The 20,076-nt window shown below is 37.6% G+C and overlaps 1 protein-coding gene across 6 annotated transcripts in view; it reads left to right on the forward strand.

The window, feature by feature from the left end:
• Positions 1-16,918, forward strand: part of coro2ba (coronin, actin binding protein, 2Ba) — an 85,896-nt gene extending 68,978 nt beyond the window's left edge. For all 6 annotated transcript variants that reach the window (XM_017703552.2, XM_017703547.2, XM_017703546.2 and 3 more), the window contains 10 exons: positions 685-801; positions 3,597-3,746; positions 4,813-4,977; positions 7,640-7,756; positions 9,090-9,194; positions 9,620-9,716; positions 10,814-10,926; positions 13,483-13,573; positions 14,379-14,518; positions 15,040-16,918. In XM_017703552.2, the coding sequence (XP_017559041.1) occupies positions 685-801; positions 3,597-3,746; positions 4,813-4,977; positions 7,640-7,756; positions 9,090-9,194; positions 9,620-9,716; positions 10,814-10,926; positions 13,483-13,573; positions 14,379-14,518; positions 15,040-15,213 (1,269 nt within the window). In that variant the 3' untranslated portion in view covers positions 15,214-16,918. The remainder of the gene's footprint in view (positions 1-684; positions 802-3,596; positions 3,747-4,812; positions 4,978-7,639; positions 7,757-9,089; positions 9,195-9,619; positions 9,717-10,813; positions 10,927-13,482; positions 13,574-14,378; positions 14,519-15,039) is intronic.
• Positions 16,919-20,076: the final 3,158 nt, after the last annotated feature.

Consider the following 20,076-nt stretch of genomic DNA (forward strand, 5'->3'; position numbering starts at 1 on the left):
AGGGCATGTGCTAATTATACTCAGTCATAAAGAGAAAAAAAAAGACTGATATGATTTTCATGTTGTCGTTTGAATATGAGAATAATTAGAATCTATAATAGACTAGTTGTTTTTTTGTTGTATTAGAGAAGGTGTAGTTACACAGGTTACAGGTTTACATGCACTTTAATGCATAATGTATGACGTTTATGTCCATTATAACATTTCTCGAAAACAATCAACTTTCCTCTGCATATATCACTAACAGCCCTGCGCTGGAGTCTCTGGTCACGACAGAGCTCAGTGATGGAGGCGCCTTAGTAACAGGCTCCATCAGTGTGCACTCATGCACAGCCTAAACTACAAATCCCAGAGGAACATATAAGGAGGTCAATGGACTTAAGTGACATCAAACATTCATGGCATCATGACCGACATTCTGGCATTCTGGGAAGGTGGTGGGTTCTGACCGCTGTGGAGCAGCTCCACTCTGTGGGCGTTACAGTGCACTGCAGTGAAGTACTTGTACTTAAGTATGTCTCACTGTCAGTGAGGTGAATCCCAAAAGATGCATTAATGCTGTTGATTTGAAAGTGTCTTATGATTAATGATATTTTAATGATATATATTTTAAAAGACAGAGAGAGAGAGAGAGATGACTGTTCATAAGACTAACATACATTTATGACTGTTTCTCTTTCCTAGTCCGGCCGCATTGACCCTCACCACCCGAAAGTATGTGGTCATCAAGGCAACGTTTTGGACATCAAGTGGAACCCTTTCCATGAAAACATAATCGCCTCCTGTTCTGAAGACTCTTCTGTGAGTGAAATTACAGTAATTACCATGCAAATCAATCTACTGAGCACAATTCAGACAATTCAAGGTCATTTAAAGTGAATCTAAATTGTCAGCAACAAAATATTAATGCCAGAAATGTACTTCAAGATTATTGCATACATTATCAAATATAAAACTACAGGCAAAATGATCCACAAAGACATGTTTAATGTGCTTTAATATTTGGAGTACACTTTTAATGAAAATCAGTCTTTTAAATGTATCTATATCTATATCTGTATTCACATATAAAAAATATACATGTTCATGTTTGTCTTTTCTGCATGTGTAGCCAGTCATGTTTATTTTGCATGAGGTATTAAGCTGATAAAACAATGTGAACTACATTTTTGGATCTTTTAAAAAGAGTCTGGGGTCTACAGCATAACAAACCTCACCAAGAAACATGTTTAATGCAACACACTGAATGAAATTTGCCTCACAAACCAGCGGATCAACTGGAATAATACGAAACCATCCTCTTTCCAAGCTGTGTTCCGTTGTCACAAAGCCTCAGTACATGTATTAGTCTGTCATTTTCGGCCAGTAGCTCTGAAAAAGATAAGCTCTCCATATTACCACTGTAATCCTCCTAAATCCCCATGCATCATCCTGCATAGATTATTTGCTATTTTGCTGTTGCATTCCTACTCGCTGCTGGAGTAGAGTTCACAACACTGACAAACGTAGTCTTGCATAAATTATGTAGAGATAGATGACTAGATACATTGCCCTCTACAAATGCTGGCACCCCTGATAAACATGAGCAAAATAGGCTATAAAAACATTCTTTGCTGCTTAGCCTTTTTTATTCTTTTATACAAAATATCAACAAAAATCCAACCCTTTTTGAATTTCAATGAAAAACTAAAAAAACTAAATCTTATTAAGAAATAAATATTTTTTAAAATCCCAAATCTGTGTGCGCCACAATTATTGGCACCCATTGGCAAAAATTGGCATTTAATACTTTGTGCAGCATCTCTTTGCAAACAGCTCTGAGTCTTCTTCTGTAACACTTCATGAGGCTGGAGAGCACATGGCAAGAGATCTGAGACCACCTCTCCATGCAGAACCTCTCCAGATCCTTCAGATTCTGAGGTCCACACTGTGGACTCTTCTCTTCAGGTCATTACCCCTGGTTTTCTATGGGGTTTAGGTCAGGAGACTGGGGTGGCCATGGCAACATCTTAATTCTGTGCTAAGTGAAGCATTTTTTGTGTTGATTTTGAGGTGTGCTTTGGATCATTATTCTGCTCCAAGATTAAAACTATGGCCCAGCTGAAGCTTCTTGGCTGAGACAGTCAGGTTTTGATTTAATATCTGCTGGCACCCGATGTAGTCTGTGATACCATGTATCCTGATTAATTCCCCAGGGCCTTGGGAAGAAAAACATCCCCCCAACATCATAAATCCACTTTCATACTTCACAGTGGTGATGGGGTTTTCTACATCTTTCTGACTACACCAAACCCACCTCTGGTGTTTGCTGCCAAAAACCTTTTTTGGTCTCTGACCACAGAACACAGTCCCACTGAAAGTTTCAGTAATGGTTCACCTCCTTCCTCCTCAAGCAAATTGTGATTATATAGGTGGTGTTTGGTTGTGATTTGGGAGAATTTCTGACCCCTAAGACCTAACCAATGTCTGCAATTCCCTATCTGTGATCCTTGGAAATTCTTTGTCCACTCAAACCATCCTCCTCACTGTGTGTAGGGTCAGAATAGATGTGCATCCTTTTCTCAGCAGATTCTTAACATCTGAAGTTGTTTTGAGCTTCTTAATTATTGTTCTGAATGTTGTAAATGGGCATTTTTAACAGTTTAGGTATTTTCCTGTAGCCATTTCCTGATTTGTGTAGTACAACGACCTTTTGTCATACGTCATTGCAGTAGTCTCTGGTCTTTCTCATATTGAGGGGTGACTAAGGGCTTTTAGGCTGTGTTTCATCTCACATATATTCCACAGTGAAACAAGAAGTGATGGCTGACCATTTACATGTTCCTAATCACTCAGGTGCACTGAAAAAAAACAGAAAATATGAACAGAAATATACGTATTGGAATGCGGAGCGATGAAGAGACGGACGCATGTACAGAAACAAGCCAGATTTATTATGGGCAAATCCAAAATCAGGGTCAAGACAGTCCAGGGTCATAGAGCCAATACGTAAAACAGGAGGGAGAGACATAGCGCCAAAATGAAACAATGGAGGCCAGAAGAAACACCAAACAAAACAATAAGCAGTACTTATCAAACAGCACATCCGATACATACATCCAACAAACATCAAACAGCACATGCAAACAAAGTAACACATGGACATGTAAACAGACGCACATGCAAGACCAAAACAAAAAGCACATGGATTAGTGGGAGGAGCCAATCATGACACTTTCAGAGATTTCACTCTTAATTTTTTTTTTCATGACAAGATTTGTTTCTTTTCTTTTCTTTCAATTATTGTACCTTAATAAGTTAGACTTGGCTAATATTTTGAATGAAAAATTATAAAGAATAAGTAATTAGAATATTTTATACAGCTTATTTTGCTTTCCAGGGGTGCCAAAATCTGTGGGAGGCATAGTACCTCTCTGCTTTTTCTCTCTTTGTGTGCTTTGAACAAACTAAAATGGAATAAAAAAAACTCAGATTCTTGTTTTCTTTTACAATTTGTCATGGATTTGCTGACTATTTGATTTTAGTAAAGTATATTTTCAGCATGAATGTGATTGTGAAATTCTAGCATGATCTCCCACTGTATCGGTGTGTGTTAGGTGAGAATATGGGAGATTCCAGATGGTGGTTTGAGGAGAAATATGACTGAAGCCATACTGGAGTTGTATGGCCACAGTAGGCGAGTGGGCCTTATAGAATGGCATCCCACCTGCAACGGCATCCTCTTCAGTGCTGGATATGACTACAAGGTAATATGAAGGTCACCAGAGCATTCTCCAACACTGTCAAATGCTTGTCTTTATTGTTTGATACCTTGTTTCCTTTATTAAGTGGAAACCATCTGTGTTTACTTGAATGAACTTGGAAGAGTCTTGACATCCTGCAAGTTTGTTTTCCTCTCATATTTTTAAAAATACACTATTGTTTATAAGTTCAAAAACCACATGTGATATTAATATGTTTTGTGGGTTTTGGCATGCAATGATGTATACAGTGTAAATTTGAATATTTAGATGTTTTTAGATGTTTTGGGTGATTCCACAATTGAGATGCCTCTAAAGTACAGGTACAAATATGTATATAAAAGTAGAAGACATTTCAAACATAAGTAAGGTGTCCTTCACAAAAACCCATGCGCATGTTTCAGATAAATAACTTATAACATTTTAACAATAATCATCCAGTGTACATTCTGGATTTACAAAACGTACATTTTAGTGTCCCTGGAAAATTCCACAACAGAAAGTTGCATCTTTCAAATTTTCTGAAGATCATTGGAAGAAGAAAAATAAGTTCTTTTACTATATTTGCTTTATATTTTATTTTATTATTTTTTATTTATTTTATATACATTTGCTTTAATTTCAATGATATTGTAATGTTGACACGTAGGGTCAAAAATCATAGACTGAAAGAAAATGAATAATTAAAAAATACATTTTCAGTAATCCATAGAATCCATAAAAAATCCATAAAATGGATTGTAATGACCTCATATCACCTACATAATATAAAAACATATAGAAATATATATATATAGAAGTGTAACCACTTACACATACTCCAAAAACAAGGAGGCTATTATATTTAGTAAAACGTTTTACCTTACGTGTACATCTCCACCACGAATATATTTTAAAAAATATGTTTAAGGCCAAAATCTTACTATCAAAAACACTATGTGTCATCTGGAATCCTATTCATACTTGTTTCATGTAAACCACTCTGGTTGATTTTATTTATACCTTAACAATTTATTTATGCAGAAAATTCTAAAAGCTGAGAGTTAACGTCAGCCATGATTTTACACTGTAGATCTTAATCTGGAACCTGGAGATTGGAGAGCCGGTGAAGATGATCGACTGCCACACAGATGTTATCCTCTGTGTGTCCTTCAATACTGAAGGAAGCCTGCTGGCCACCACCTGCAAGGACAAGAAGCTGCGGGTCATTGAACCTCGCTCTGGTCAGGTGTTGCAGGTGAGAACTTCAGCTACCGAGACATGACAACTTATGCAGTCAAAAAACAAGGAGGCTAGATCTCATTTAGTATCATACTGTCTCTATGTGAAGTCTCTGGTGTCTTTCACCTTCTAAAGATGGCATCCCAGTGGAGGTCATTATGGTTTCCACTCCCAGCCTTTTCTCTGTCACTCAGTGCCATCAAAGCTTTAAGCACAGGAGGAAAGAGAATGAACTGACAATAGTAGGCCAGTCTAACTCTTTGACAAAGTTTCCTACTTGAACGGAACATAATCCTTCAGTCTCTTCAAAGAGCTTCACAAATCAATGCCTCAGCCCTGACCTGGCTTCACATTTTACTAAAGGTCACCTCCACCTTTTAATAATTTAGTTCCCTCACATAGGTCACTTATCTATTGGAATGAATCTCCAAAGGTCCAACAGATTGCCTGTGAAGCTTGCACTCATCTTAAGAAGACTACACTAATAGCATTTGTGCACATGGGCTAACTAGATGTAGCAGGTGCTATCAGCTGATACCATGAGATTAAATTCAACTGGGAATAGTCCATTATAATTGGAAGATGTTATATGTCTTATTTATGCAGGTTTGTAAGACTGTGGTACCTTTGGTTTCATCCACTCTGAATTTTGCTGTTCATACCCTCTCCTTTCTTTTAGAGAAACTTCTTTTTTATTAGCTCCTTAGCTAACCCTTAGCATATGTTAAGCTATTAATTTTATTATAATTATTAAACTTTTAGCAGTGGTGAACAATGACTGTTCAACCATATATGTTGGGCCATATATGTTAAAACTGTCAAAAATCAAAACTGTAAAATAATGCTAATTTCTACTAAACACCTCTGTGGGGTTTCTAATTGTATGCTAGCACTAAGCTAACACTGGTGCAAATGAAAATGTTTTGACCTTACTAGAGCATTTGAAACATGTAAAAAACATTCCTTATATTTTATGTGAAATTTATAACAAACAGTATATTAACATATATTGTACTTTGTAGGTTGCAGTTTAAAATAATGCCACTGTTTTGTTCTGATCATTATACAATTGTTATATATGCTATATTTTCCTTCTTCGTTTCAATATATACATATATTATATATGCTTGTGTTTAAATATGTACTATATTTACTGTAGTAAATCATAATATGATCATGATAAGTCATCAGAGATTAAGGGAACATGCTGAGTTGAAATACTGGCTTCTCCAACAACAGTGCAACAGCCAATGTGTTCTTCTTTGAAATTTCCATTCCACAGTGGAAAGTCTGTTTGTGTTTTGGCCTGTGATCCTGCCCACTGCCCATGTCCTAGTACCATTTAGACACTCCACGTTGCCAAATATGAAACAAATTGGCACGCAAACGTAGCATGCTGCAGCCATGGAAGCAAGCAAATGAACTGGATCCTGACCTAAAAAGCCTCTTCATCCTTCTAAAAAGTGCCATGAGTAGAGACATGGTGAACTATGAGTAAATACTTGGCAATGCATTTGAAAGATGGAGTCAGCTTAGAGCCCAGAATGACTTGGAGACAAATGCCAGGTTTGCTGATTTTCTCCTGGACAAGTAAACAATGAGCCTCAGCTAAAATAAGCTAACCTTAACTAATTTATCACTACAACTAGTGGGGGTGGGCATTTTAAGTCATTTTAAGCAAATTCAGTATTCATACTTGAATTCATACTGTTTGGTCTGTGTGCAGCTAGATTGTTGAGGCAAATGAAGCTGAAATAAGCTTCCTATTTGCCAGCTTCTTGCTCAAATATTCCTGTTCACCTTAAATGCTGCAGCAGTTACATTCTGGCACCAGAGACACCAGAAAGTAACTGCTGCAGTACTTTGGCTGGCATATAGGCTGAGGCACCAGAATGCAACTGCTGCACCATTTTACGTGGAGCAGGCAAGAAGCTGGTGAATAAGAAGCTGACTTCAAGTTCTTTAAGGCAATGAGTATTTTCAAAGCTTAGCTTTCACTGCTGTACACAGTCAGCCATGCATCTAGGTAACATTGACAGAGTTATTAAAATGTCCACAGGAACATATACATTATATACATAATGATCATACATTAGCTGATCATTACAGAATATGACTCGTTATTGCTTGCAATTGTCAAAGTTTAGTGTCATGTTAGTCTTGTGCTTGCAGGTGGAAGTTAAGCTTCTTTAACCTGACAACCTGTGAGTTTCAAGTTTGGGGAGGAGGACGTGCGAACAGACAACTCTGTCCAACATTTAGAATTTGGACCTCAGTACCCATTTTAAACGCTTACTATGAGTATTACATATAGCTCTTTTAATGACTTAGGCTGGATTCCATCTGAGGCAAATCTAGTGGGAGTTAAATAAGGTTTATGCTAATGGGATGATTTAATTTTCACTACATCCTTGTATCCGTGGCTCTAGTACTATCTTGGTTAAAATTAATTGGAGCCCAAGGTCCGACTCCATCGATCTTGATGACAGAAGTCTGGAAACTCGGTGTCTGGAAACCCAGAGTCGTCTATAACTAGGATAATGTTAATGTTAATGAATTTTTCAATTTACTCAAACGTTTTAATTATGATACAAGCATCATTGAGAGAAGACCTAGGATCTACATGCCGACATTTCTCATTACTCTTTTTCCTGAGATGTATTTATTGTGTTTTGCAGGAGGCGAACTGTAAGAACCACAAAGTAAACCGTGTGGTGTTCCTGGGCAACATGAAGCGCCTCCTGACGACAGGGGTGTCCCGCTGGAACACCCGACAGATTGCACTGTGGGATCAGGTGAGGGGACACACCCCTGCTTCACAGAGAGTGTTTGTGTGTGTGTATCTGTGTGAGTGTGTATGAGTGTGTATTTGTAAGTCCCTGAACTGAGTCAGTACACAAGGCTAGACCTGCCATAAATACAAGAAGTACCTACAGGCCTCTAAGGTTTTCTCACCAGCGAAGGTCATTATGGTTTGTATTGAAATACTCTGTTTGGTCTAGGGCCATCACAATTGCCTCAATAACTTCATTGCTCAATTATAAATATGTAGGAAGGGGGAAAGTTGAAGTTCAAAAGTTCTTGGGAGATGTAGAGAAATTACATTTACATCTATGGCATTTGGCAGATGCTCTTATCCAGAGCGACTCACAATTTGATCATTTTTTACACAGGTAGGTGAGGGTAGTGTTAGGAGTCTTGCCCAAACACTGTTATTGGTATAGTGTAGGGTGCTCACCATGTCTACAGCTTCGAAGGCAGATGCGTTACCCACTATACTATACCAAAAGAATTAAGAATCCACAGAATTAGGACTCCTAAGAACTGTGTAAGACCTTGTAGACCACCAAGACTGTTTCTGTCAGATAAACGTTTCTTCACGCTTTCATTTTTAGAGATAGCTGTCAAGATTCCATTAATGAGAAAAGGTAATAGACAAAAAAGAACATTTACAAATCAAACAAAGAAGCCTCTGGTGTTCCCAGAACAATGAACTGACCACTCCCAAGTCCAATCCATCATTGAAAGTGTTTGGTATTACTTGGACTATGAGAAGCAGAAAATATAACCAATTTCTAAGACTGAATTTTGGAGGTATGGAAAAATATTCCTGCAGATTTCTTTGAAAAACTGAAAGCAAGTCTACTGAAAAGAGTAAGAGCTGTATTAAATGCAAAAGATGGACAAAGTAAATATTTAAATATATATATATACATATATGTGTGTGTGTGTGTGTATATATATATATAGTTATTTAGTAGAGTCTTTTTTTCCTGACAATTAGCTTGTATTTCATGGCCATTTTGAATGTAATTAAACAACTGAAATATGGTCTCTGACTTTTGCACAGTACCGTATATTTAATAAAATATACGGTACTGTATGAACGGCTGAACGGCTATAAATTGATTGCTGTTTTTCAGATAAGCCCATTTTATTGTATAAACATTCATTTACTGATCAAAACGGTTGTTACTTGTCCCAACATAATCAATAGCGTTAGCGTTATCCTTGTTCTTGTTTTTTTTTGTACAACAGGTATCTGCATGAAATTCAGTGAAAGTTAGTGGCTACTTCTATGCTTCTACAACCTACTAAAGCTCACATTATTATATCTCTGATCCTCAGGAAGATCTATCCATGCCAATCATAGAGGAGGAGATAGACGGCCTGTCAGGGCTGCTGTTCCCTTTCTATGATGCAGACACACATATGCTGTATTTAGCAGGCAAGGTAAGCAGTAGAACAAAAAATAATTGCATAATTCAAACATGTCCATCATTTTTACATGATTACATCAAGGCAATGTTGTCTTTCTGTTTACTTGCTTTGTGTTGATATAATATTCTGTATTCCTGAAAATGATGAAAACATTTGTATGCCTTCATTTTGCTGATGCACAAGTAGCTCATGAGTCTTCATTAAAGTGTTTTTCAGATATATTATGCATGCATCTAAAAACAATTATTGTGCTGTGATTAAACATGCATTATAAACTGTGATGTAGAGCTGCTGTGTTAAGGAACACAATTGGATCAAACTATTCCATCTAATAGAAACAGAAAAATATTCAGTATTTGGATGCTTTTACTTCATCCTATCATTGTAAGTGTAGTTGTTCCTCTCTAAGTGTCTGAGAAACATGAGTGTATTTTCAGGGTGATGGAAACATCCGCTACTATGAGGTCACTACGGAGAAGCCATATCTGCAGTACCTCATGGAGTTCAGGTCTCCTGCCCCTCAGAAAGGACTTGGTAAGCTCAAATACTTTGGTTTCGGCATAGTCCACCAAACATTAGAAGCACTAGTGGAAAATATTGCTGTGGACTAATAATTTTGCTGTGTTTCTGTAGTGAAGAAAATGGATTCTTAATGTTACACACTGCTTTACAGACTTTAGGCCACATTTACTTCAAAACTAATGATCTAACTGTTCACTATGTGACCCTGAGGGACAGGGATGCAGTCTAAATTGCAAGCGTGTTGCTAAAATAGCTCCTCCAAGGACCCTCCAAGGACTTCAACTCTGTGTAGACTCAGTAATGACATGAAACCATGGGACAGCATATTTTGAGTAACCCTTTTTTTAATATATAAGAGTTAAACTCATGATAAATCTATAACTTTCAACTTTACTTTAAAATAAATCAAATGCTTAATATATATATATATTCAAAATTTATTTTCGGAAGTTGACATTTAGGGGTTAGGGTTTGGGACAAACACTTCCCAACAAAAAATGTAAATCCTATAAATAATCATTTTGTATGTATTTAGTTTATTACTATCTCAATTAATAATGAGTTTAAGTAGATCATGACATAATCATTCTAAATATCAAAGGTCTGAATACTTACTTTCTTTAAAAAGGTTTTTTACTGTCGAAGTGCAGTTTGAACTAATTCAGTAGCAAACAATATTAGCCAGTTCTAAAGACAAATACTTCAAATCACATCAAATCATATTTATTGTCACATCACATTTACACAGATGGAAAGTGAGTGAAAATCTTAGATGCATAGTCCCCTTATAGAATTTAAATACAAAAAAATATATAAATATCTAAGAAGAAAAAGATACACACACACACACACACACACACCGACTCTAAAATACGCATATACACAATATACACTAGTGTTGCACCATTCCAATACAGTTGTACCGTAATAAGTTATGAAATAAAACTATGAAATGTGCTATTGTTCACATTCCGTTTGTGCAGTTTTTCTGAGGCAGATAATAAATGAGGTGCAGGTACACAGGGGATAGAATACTAATATATTCTTTTATATATTCTATCATGTTTTTAAAGAAATAATCATGTTAACATGTACCATTTGTACCATAGGTGTAATGCCCAAACATGGCTTAGACGTGGGAGCTTGTGAAGTTTTTAGGTTCTATAAGCTGGTGACGCTGAAAGGACTGATCGAGCCCATCTCCATGATTGTGCCAAGGAGGGTGAGCAAAAGCCAAACCAGCATGAGATCAGCCACAGACTGGCATTAACAGCTCTTTCCATGGTTTAGCAAGAGAACGTCAACGTACGTGCTCTGCAGAACTTTATGGGAAGTTCTGGGTTTTGACTTTTAGGAGGGCAGAGTAATGCCAGGCTTTTCCATCCTTATGATAAAGTTATACTTTTGTATATGTTTGCCTGAATTTGCATCCGTTCTAGCAAATTTGATGTAGATTCACATCATATCATACAGAACTAAGTTGCACCAATGTAAGATAAATCAGAATCACAATCGTTTAGTAACCAAGCACTTATTTACAAGCACAAAATTAATTCTGTGCAATACTGTACACTTTCAGGTGAAATACATAGTAGGGGTAAAAATATAGTAATAGATAGAATTGATAAAACCCCTTAGCCCAAAAGTTTCACGTTAGCTTCACAGTAGATACAATAAAATGCATTTATGACATATAAGAGTCTAATAGTGTGTAAACATAAAGTCCATATATGGAAACTAAGTTGCAAAAACAGCCTGTTTTGAATGAATCTTTTTTGTGATATTATGAAAACCAATGCATTTATATTCATCTACTTAGCCTACAGCAGTTTAGCCCCGCCCATTTCGATTGAGGTTATAAGGAATGCTTGAGCCAGAACTACTTTTTGAATGAGGTAAAATACAGGGCGGCCCAGTCAAATGCAAACAACTGTGCCCTCCTAATCAAATTACAAGTTTTATTGTTCTGGAAATGAGTACACATCTACAGAGAGCAAAATCCTGCACTTCTAATGCACAATTACTGTTTATGTTCTGAATTTAACAAAAGTTAAATAAACACACATACTGTATATGCACAGTGTTTTCCCCCAATATGTTAAAAATTGTAATTTGACTGTGGGTTTTCAAACTTTTGCATATCACTCTATCAACCTTCAGGGCACAGTAATAAACAGACTGTTTTATTCAAAGCAAAGCGAGGTTGGACAGCGGTCATGTAAAAATGAGTTACAGCACAAATATCATAAGTGGACCTCAGGGCGGAAAAAAATACAAGACAAATGTGACCCCTTTGATAACTGATAAAATAATATAAAAATAAATAAATAATGAAAAGCTCAGGATTCAAGAGGTCAACATGAAAGCAAGCACATGCCTCCAAATGAAATTAGTTTGCTGCTGTATATCTTACGTCTCCAAAGATCATACAGTATTACTTAGTTCCTTAACAAGGTTAGGGATCTACCATATGTCTGGTGAATTTTGGGTGGAAAAAATCATGTAGTCCTTTCTTCCTGTTGAGAATCAGTGCAACTGTATTACCCTGGCCCTAGACCACACAAGACTCGCTGATTGCTAGCAGTAAGCACTACTAAGCATCACATTTACCTTAAATCTACCTTTAACCGGCCCTTCGTCTGCTGTAAGAGTAAAATCACCCACTTATGAACATGTCGGCTGGAGTGTAAATGCCTGACACCTCACAGGATGCTCTCCTGGGTAGGCTATGAATGCTATGCTATGTCTGTTTGCATTAGCGCAAGGAACAAGTGCTTGCTATGTAATTACTCTGACTCAGAGAGCCTGTCTCACTCTCTGATCATTACACATGCAGAGATGCTAATGTTAGGGTAACGCTCATCTCACACATGCACACAAACACATTCACATTCATCAGGGAGTGGTAACCTGTCTTATTACTGCAGGATTCAAAAGCAGCTAGGAATAAATATAGCCTACCCACTCCGCGGAATGTGTCCTCTTAGGTCTTGTCACGTCCTCCGCTCTAGGAGGAAAATCATTGCATTTTAGCACCTAGCCAAGTGTCACTGCACCAACACCTTCTCGGTTAAAACAGAGAAGCGGTAGCATTCACTGAAAATGTCATTGTTCTGTGATTTATTAATCTGACAGCTATTGCCACTGGCTTGAGAGCCATTTAACTCTGCACTACGTAAAGGTTAATGACACATATTGCATACTCAAAAAAACATTCTATAGTTAAACTTAATGGAATTATGGACATTATTTCTACACAATTAAGTGACTTTCTTACAAATTAAGTCAGTTCTGTTGATCCAACTTAATATATGCAATTAAGTTAATCCACTATCAAATGTCCAACTCAACTCATTCAGGTTTGTTAAACTTGATTTACTAGTGTTGATTTGACTTATGTTGGTCTAATTTATCTTACTAGAGTTGGTTTAAAAGTGGATACTGTAGTGTCCTGTTAGTTTAGAACCACACTCAGCAACTGGGAACATGATAACGCAGATAGTCTAGGAGGAAAGATACACACAGATAATGAGTAAAACAAAGTAAAAGACAAGCCTAATATACACAGTTCTTTCATCTTTATTTGACTTGGTTGACTTTGGTTGATGTAATGTTTGGGATAATTACATTCGTTCAACGCTGTTACAGTTTACATTTTAACAATGGGTCAATTTAATTCAAATAATTATATCAAATTCATTTGTTTTCTTAACATGTACAAGGGCCAGTTGTGAGTTTTTGAGTGCAGGCATGTTTTAAGTGAGTGTGCTGTTTGCAGTCGGAGACGTATCAGGAGGACATCTACCCCATGACTCCAGGAACAGAACCTGCACTCTCTGCAGACGAGTGGCTCAGCGGCATTAATCGAGGTAAAGCTTTCACGCTCGTTTACAACTGCAAATCTTTAAAGTATCGCCCTGCATGACTTGTAGGTAGCAGGAGTAATCAGGGATAAAGAGACACAGTGATCTAAAGTTCTTTAACACTCTGTTTAAAGGCACACTGTGCTGCATGATTTAATTATTAAGAAAGATGTTCAGAGTGGTTTGATGTGGAATGGTCCACTCTAGAGAATCTTATAGAATCAGTTGTTTATAGTGGATGGTGATAGGAACCAGATGTCTGAGGAGTTTAATGCCTTTAAAAGCACAAAGTTGACATGGTTATAAATACACTCAGACTGGTGGACATTTTGGATAGTACATAGAATTGCTACAATTTGTTAAATCATAACCCCTGATTCCTATCCTCACCATTGTAAAAAGTCTGAACTAGTAAGTGTCACTACGACAACCCATTTCACAAAGTTCATCTGAGCACTCTGAAGAACTATGTTTACTGAAAGACTTTAATTCAACAACAGATTTATAAAGTAGTTTTGCAAAAATGGGTGAAATTTACAGATTGACGATTGAAGCAATCTTCATGTCAAGGGCTCCTCATATTTCTGAACATCATGGTCCAATAACCCAGACCCAGATGAAGCCTAAACCTAGCATTTCCAATGGTGATTCACCATTAATACTGTAATTTCGTACAAGGCTAGATATGGTTTAACTTCAGAGATCAAATATGTCTTTTCTGAATGACTATATTTGGGGTAAGACTGAAATTGAGTGAAATTGAGTTGCTTTACACATGATCAGTAGTAGTTATATGTATGTCTGACTGCAGGGCCAGTCCTAATATCTCTGAAGGAAGGCTACAGCAGACCTAACAAGCTGGTGTTCAAGGCCCCAGTGAAAGAGAAGAAGAGTGTGGTGGTGAACGGGATTGACCTACTGGAAAACGTGCCTCCCCGCACAGAGAACGAGGTGATGCGCTCTGCATAAATGGAATTAATAAGTCTAATTATATTCCTATAATGAAGAGGCACTGCAATGTGAGGGAGCTCTGTGAGGGTTAACCCCTTAAAGGGGCACTCTGGCCAAAATGAAAAATGCAAGCATCACTAAATTTGTTGTAAAAAGCCTACTCACCTGTACAGTAGCTCTGCAGCGGTCTCTGAAATGGGATTTCATTATTTAAAGACCCGGAAAATCCCCTTCTGATGATGTTTTTGAAAGAAAGAAGTTTGACCACTAGTTGAGGTTAGCGCTAAATGTGTGATACATTTGTGCAACACATGCTGCATATTGCAGTGAGAGAACAATGATGAAGAACCAAACCAATGCAAACTCATGAATTCTGTCAAATCAATGTGCAACTACAGAATACATAACAAATAGCATGGTAAATGCCAATTCTAGGCCGGAATGCCCCTTTAAAGGACCTCTTTAAAGAATTTCCCATTTAAATGTCCCTTCATAATCACCCACTATATTCCGCTCTGCAGCTCTTGCGGATGTTCTTCAGGCAGCAGGATGAGCTGCGGCGGCTGAAAGACGAGCTCTCTCAGAAGGACATTAAAATCCGACAGCTCGAGCTCGAGCTAAATAACCTGAGAAACAGTCCAAACATCAACAACCGCAACAACAACAACAACAACGATGACGACAACAGCATGTGAAATGGGCACAGACAGCTGGTTCTTCAGGTTGAATAACACACATTGGACGCCCAGCAATGCTGAATTTCCACACAGCCCCCCACTCCTACACCCTGGTAGCCCTCATCCCTATTACACAATGCAGAGCATTTGTCCCCCACTGAGCAGCGTCTCGCCCTGACCCCAACTGTTGATGCCTTTAATGCCGTGCCAGCATGAGACTTTACTGGGGCATTGGTCAGTCCCTCACTTAAACCTTCTCACACCTATGGCCTAAGTTGACTGCCATTTGACCGGCACTATGGATACAAAGCTCATGTATACGTACAAACGACAGGGAAAGTAGTTTAAAGGGACAAGACATGAAATAAGTTGTGTATAATACACATGCAGGGCTTCTTTCTTCCTTAGTTCTTTATTATTTATCTATTAATTGTAATCTCTCATTTTCACACATACTCTCTCACACTTTCTTCCTTTTTTTCCTATTTCTTCTCTATTTCGAATGTGTCGGCTGCCAGACTCGCAGCCCTGGATTGGAATGGCTTTGATAGATGATTTGATGCAAGCCATTAACTGTGTTATCATCTACTTTTGGTGTTTTCTTTTTATGAATTTATAATTGTAATTATTTATTTTGTTATATGTTCTTTGCAATTAGTCATTCTGATTAATGGCGCTCATCTCATCTTTATAACCACAGACGTAGAGCTAGTTACCAAATATGTCTTATAAACTCACTTCACCTGTCTTGTCATATTCGTCATGATATTTTAAAGGAATGATTTGGCAAAAAATCTAATTTACACCATTTTTTACTTACCCCAGATGTAGTCTTTTAGCCAAGAAATATTTGGTGTCTCAATTTCTTTCCTTTTGTTTCACTCTAGAGCTGCGGTACTGATGTTGTTAACAAACACTAGAAGTCAATAGTCATCCAAATCTTTTTCGTAAAAACATACCCAAAACGTCTCTTAACTCACTTGAACTGCATCCAGGTTTTGGTTTAGGACACAGTATGACATACTGTAAACTAAAAAATGCAAGTATATTAGTTTCACAATTTCTGGTAGCCCACAGTGTTCAGCTACATGGTGAAATTTTGTTCATTTTTAGCTCACAGTAAATCAACCTGTGTACAACTACAAGTCTGCGAAACTTGAGCGAGTTAAGAGACATTTTGAGGACGTATTTACAGAAAAGAACAAGGTAACTATTGACTTTCAGTGTTTAATAGCAACATCAGCATTTTGGCACGAGCTCAAGACTTAATGAACACAATTTGAACCACAAAACGTGACTACAGTACATCTAGTAAGTGGAAAATGTTGTAAATTGTATTTTTTAACCAAACAATTCCTTTTAAGGTACAATAATTCTGATTTACTCAAAAGCTGTGAAATTGTCCATGAATATCTAGAAGTTGCTAGTCATTGTGCTAAGGTCTCATACTGGTTGCAACTTAAATTGACTCCCTATTCTGTTGTCGTGACCAAGGAGCAACTGATATCCGAAAGATAAAATGTGCTTATTGTATCTTTAACTGGAATGTCGATAGGAGGTTCAGGACTGTTTTTGATTGTATAGCAGTGGCAAGTTCATGTAGAATACATTCAGCACAATAAAACCACAATGTAGGAATCCAGTTAGAATACAGCCAACATCACATTAATTGTACAAAGTTGAAGAGTGTTAAACTGAATGCATTTGAAAGTCTCTAAAATGAGCTTTGGGAAGTGTAATCACCTTCTTATGCAAAGTAACACCATCTAATCTGAAACGCATGAATTGTACAGTCTCCCAATGAGTCCCAGTAAACAAAGTGGTAGCAATAAAAGTGTTTTAGGGCACTGTTTGAGAAAAGGTCTGAAGAGAAAAGTAAAAGGAAGCTATGAGTGTTCAGCATGGTGGACTATTCTACGCTAGAGGCCACAGTAAGTTGAAGTAAATGAGATGCTTCATTTTTAGGATTGTGTTTAATGTAGGCTGCACAGCATTGTAGTTTTAAATCTACTCATACCATCTGGAATTGCTTATTTGACCCAACACAGAGGGAAAAGTGGGTATTTCTATTGTTTGTAAGTTGTAAGTTGTAAGTATGAAAGGACTCTACAAACCTTCCGCTAACTGGACTTGAAATACTTAAAGAGGAACTCCACTGCATAATTCAATTGTTGTATGCAATGTCAGAGTGGCTTGATGGAAAATGCACCATTGTAGAAACTCTTGCTTGTTCAGAATTGTGGTGGTGATAGGAACCAGACATCTGAAGAATGTAATGTTACTGAAAGCTACTTCACAGAAAGGGCAATATTAATTTTGTGTAATGTCTGAAACACCATTTTACAAAATCTTTCCAATAAGAATTTGGCTTAAAATGTATTTTTCTAAAATACATCCATGGTGCAGAGGTACATGCTGTGCGTTATAGGATAGAATAGTACCCAAAAAAGGCTTATTTTTTTTCAGATTTACAACTATTTTACCATTTTCAACATTACATATGAAAACTCAGGAGACATACACTCCGCCGCCACTTTATTAGGTACAGTAATGCTAGTAAAAGGTTGGACCCCCTTGTGCCTTCAAAACTGCCTCAATTCTTTGTGGCATACTTTCAACAAGGTGTTGGAAACGTTCCTCAGAGATTTTGGTTGGTTATTTGAGTTACTGTTGCCTTTCTATCATCTGGAACCAGTCTGCCCATTCTCCTCTGACCTCTCACATCAACAAGGCATTTTCATCCACACAACTGCCGCTCACTGGATATATTCTCTTTTTCGGACCGTTCTCTGTAAACCCTAGAGATGGCTGTGCGCGAAAATCCCAGTAGATCAGCAGTTTCTGAAATAATCAGACCAGCCCGTCTGGCACCAACAACCACGCCACGTTCAAAGTCACTTAAATCACCTTTCTTCCCCATTCTGATGCTTGGTCTGCACTTCAGCAAGTTGTCTTGACCACCTCTACATCCCAAAATGCATTGAGTTGCGGCTATGTGATTGGCTGATTAGCTATTTGTGTTAACAAGCAATTGAAATTGTACCTAATAAAGTGTGAGGTGAGTGTATTTGTACACTGGCAATTTTATAGTAAACAAAATGGCTATATTCATGTTGTAGACATTGTGACCCCTGGTTCCTATCCCCACCATTATGACAAATTGCAATGGTAAAAAGTGTTTCTCTACAATGCACCATGCCACATCTAAACACTCTTTGTTTATAGCTCAATGGTTGAATTATGCATAATTTCAGAAAAAGCTGTGGATATTCTCCTTTAATTGCAGTATATCATGTAAAGTATCTTAGAAGCAGCAATTATTTTTCTTTTGCATTTTATGCAAGTTAATCAGTGTCCCGTGTCCCAAAAGGTGAACTAATTTAATAAGCTACACTAACAATTGGCATTTAAGCTGACATAATGACCTCTGGTGACCATACTCATGCTGATAATGACCTGCAAGCAAAGCTCCGTTAGATATTTCTTTCCTAGTGTTTATCGTTAATAGCAAAACTGCAGAAGTGACCTCAGAAGCACTGAAAAGTGAATGTCCAGTGGAGAACTGACAGAACTAAAAAGGTATTTCTCAGTATGTGAGCAGTATGTGACTTTGCTGTCAAATGTCTCAGTTGTAACCTGTACTGATTACTTCCTTCATAGCCAGGTTCACTTCTGCAGCTTCAAACCTCTGGACCGGCACAGAAAACAGGATGGCTGAGGACTATGGGAGTGTACCATCCTCTTGCTGTTACTATTACATTAGAAATAGATTCTTCAAGCTATATAATTTGTCTCATAAAACAAGTCTAACCCTCTTTGAGGTCTTGACATCTTTCTCCTTGAGCACGTACATACGAACAGTTTATCTCCTCTTTTTCAGTCATTTGATGGATTTGTCTTTTCTACAGTATTTTAAAAGGCTAACACATTTACTCCTACAGCTTATTAGTTACACCTATCTTATAGGTGCACATTGTAGGTCTACAGTTACTGTAGTCCATCTATTTATTGCGGCACAGATTATCAGCCCCCTCTGCTCCATCCACCAATGTAAAAGGAACATCACAGGCCAGTTATAGCCTTTCTTTGTTCCATGCAGTTTGTTAATCATCCCCTAGCCCTAAGTCAGTGGTCGGTTTCTGACCACTGTTTGCTGGATATTTGTGGTTGGTGGACTATTCTTAACCCAACAGTGACGTGTATAAAAACCCCAGGAACACTGGCATGCCTGATAGAGTCACACTACTGCAGCATACATTAACATGCCACTGCCATTATATCACTGTTTTGCTGAAAATGGTCCAACACCCAAATAATATCTGGTCAGTGGTGGACTGCTGGACACAAAAGAGTGGGGCTTTTGTGAAGCGTCAGTTGGGTTATAATCAGTAACACTAATCCTAGAAAGGCACATGTTTGGTAGGTGTACTTGACAGAATGGCTGGTGAGTAGGCCTATGATCATTTAACAGGGGGTTTCCACTTTTCTATTCTTGTGAGGAAAGTAATCTACTTTTTACTTAGCACACTTTAGCCTTTCACACAGTTTCCGATTTCTTTTTTGGGGTTTGATTTCATTCTGTTCTGCTGTTTAGCACCTTTAGTGATACTCTCACTTTAGAGCTTTAGTTCATTTCAGACCAAAAGGCCCCCAAAAGTACCTAACAAACCTCAGTTCCTACACTGATAGAGGCTGGATGTGCTAAGAGGTTCTGCTGCAGTTCTTTAAATGACTCTGTACTTTTGCACTTGGTACTTTCAAACTTAGCTTTGCTGAAGTAACACTTTTACTTGAGCATGGGTTGAGGCTACACTATCCACCTCTGGCTAATGTATAAATAGCATTCTATGCTGCACTTGACTTACTGATATACACTGATCA

This window comes from Pygocentrus nattereri, chromosome 25 (assembly GCF_015220715.1).
Source record: "Pygocentrus nattereri isolate fPygNat1 chromosome 25, fPygNat1.pri, whole genome shotgun sequence".
In the NCBI taxonomy this organism is placed as follows: Eukaryota; Metazoa; Chordata; class Actinopteri; order Characiformes; family Serrasalmidae; genus Pygocentrus; species Pygocentrus nattereri.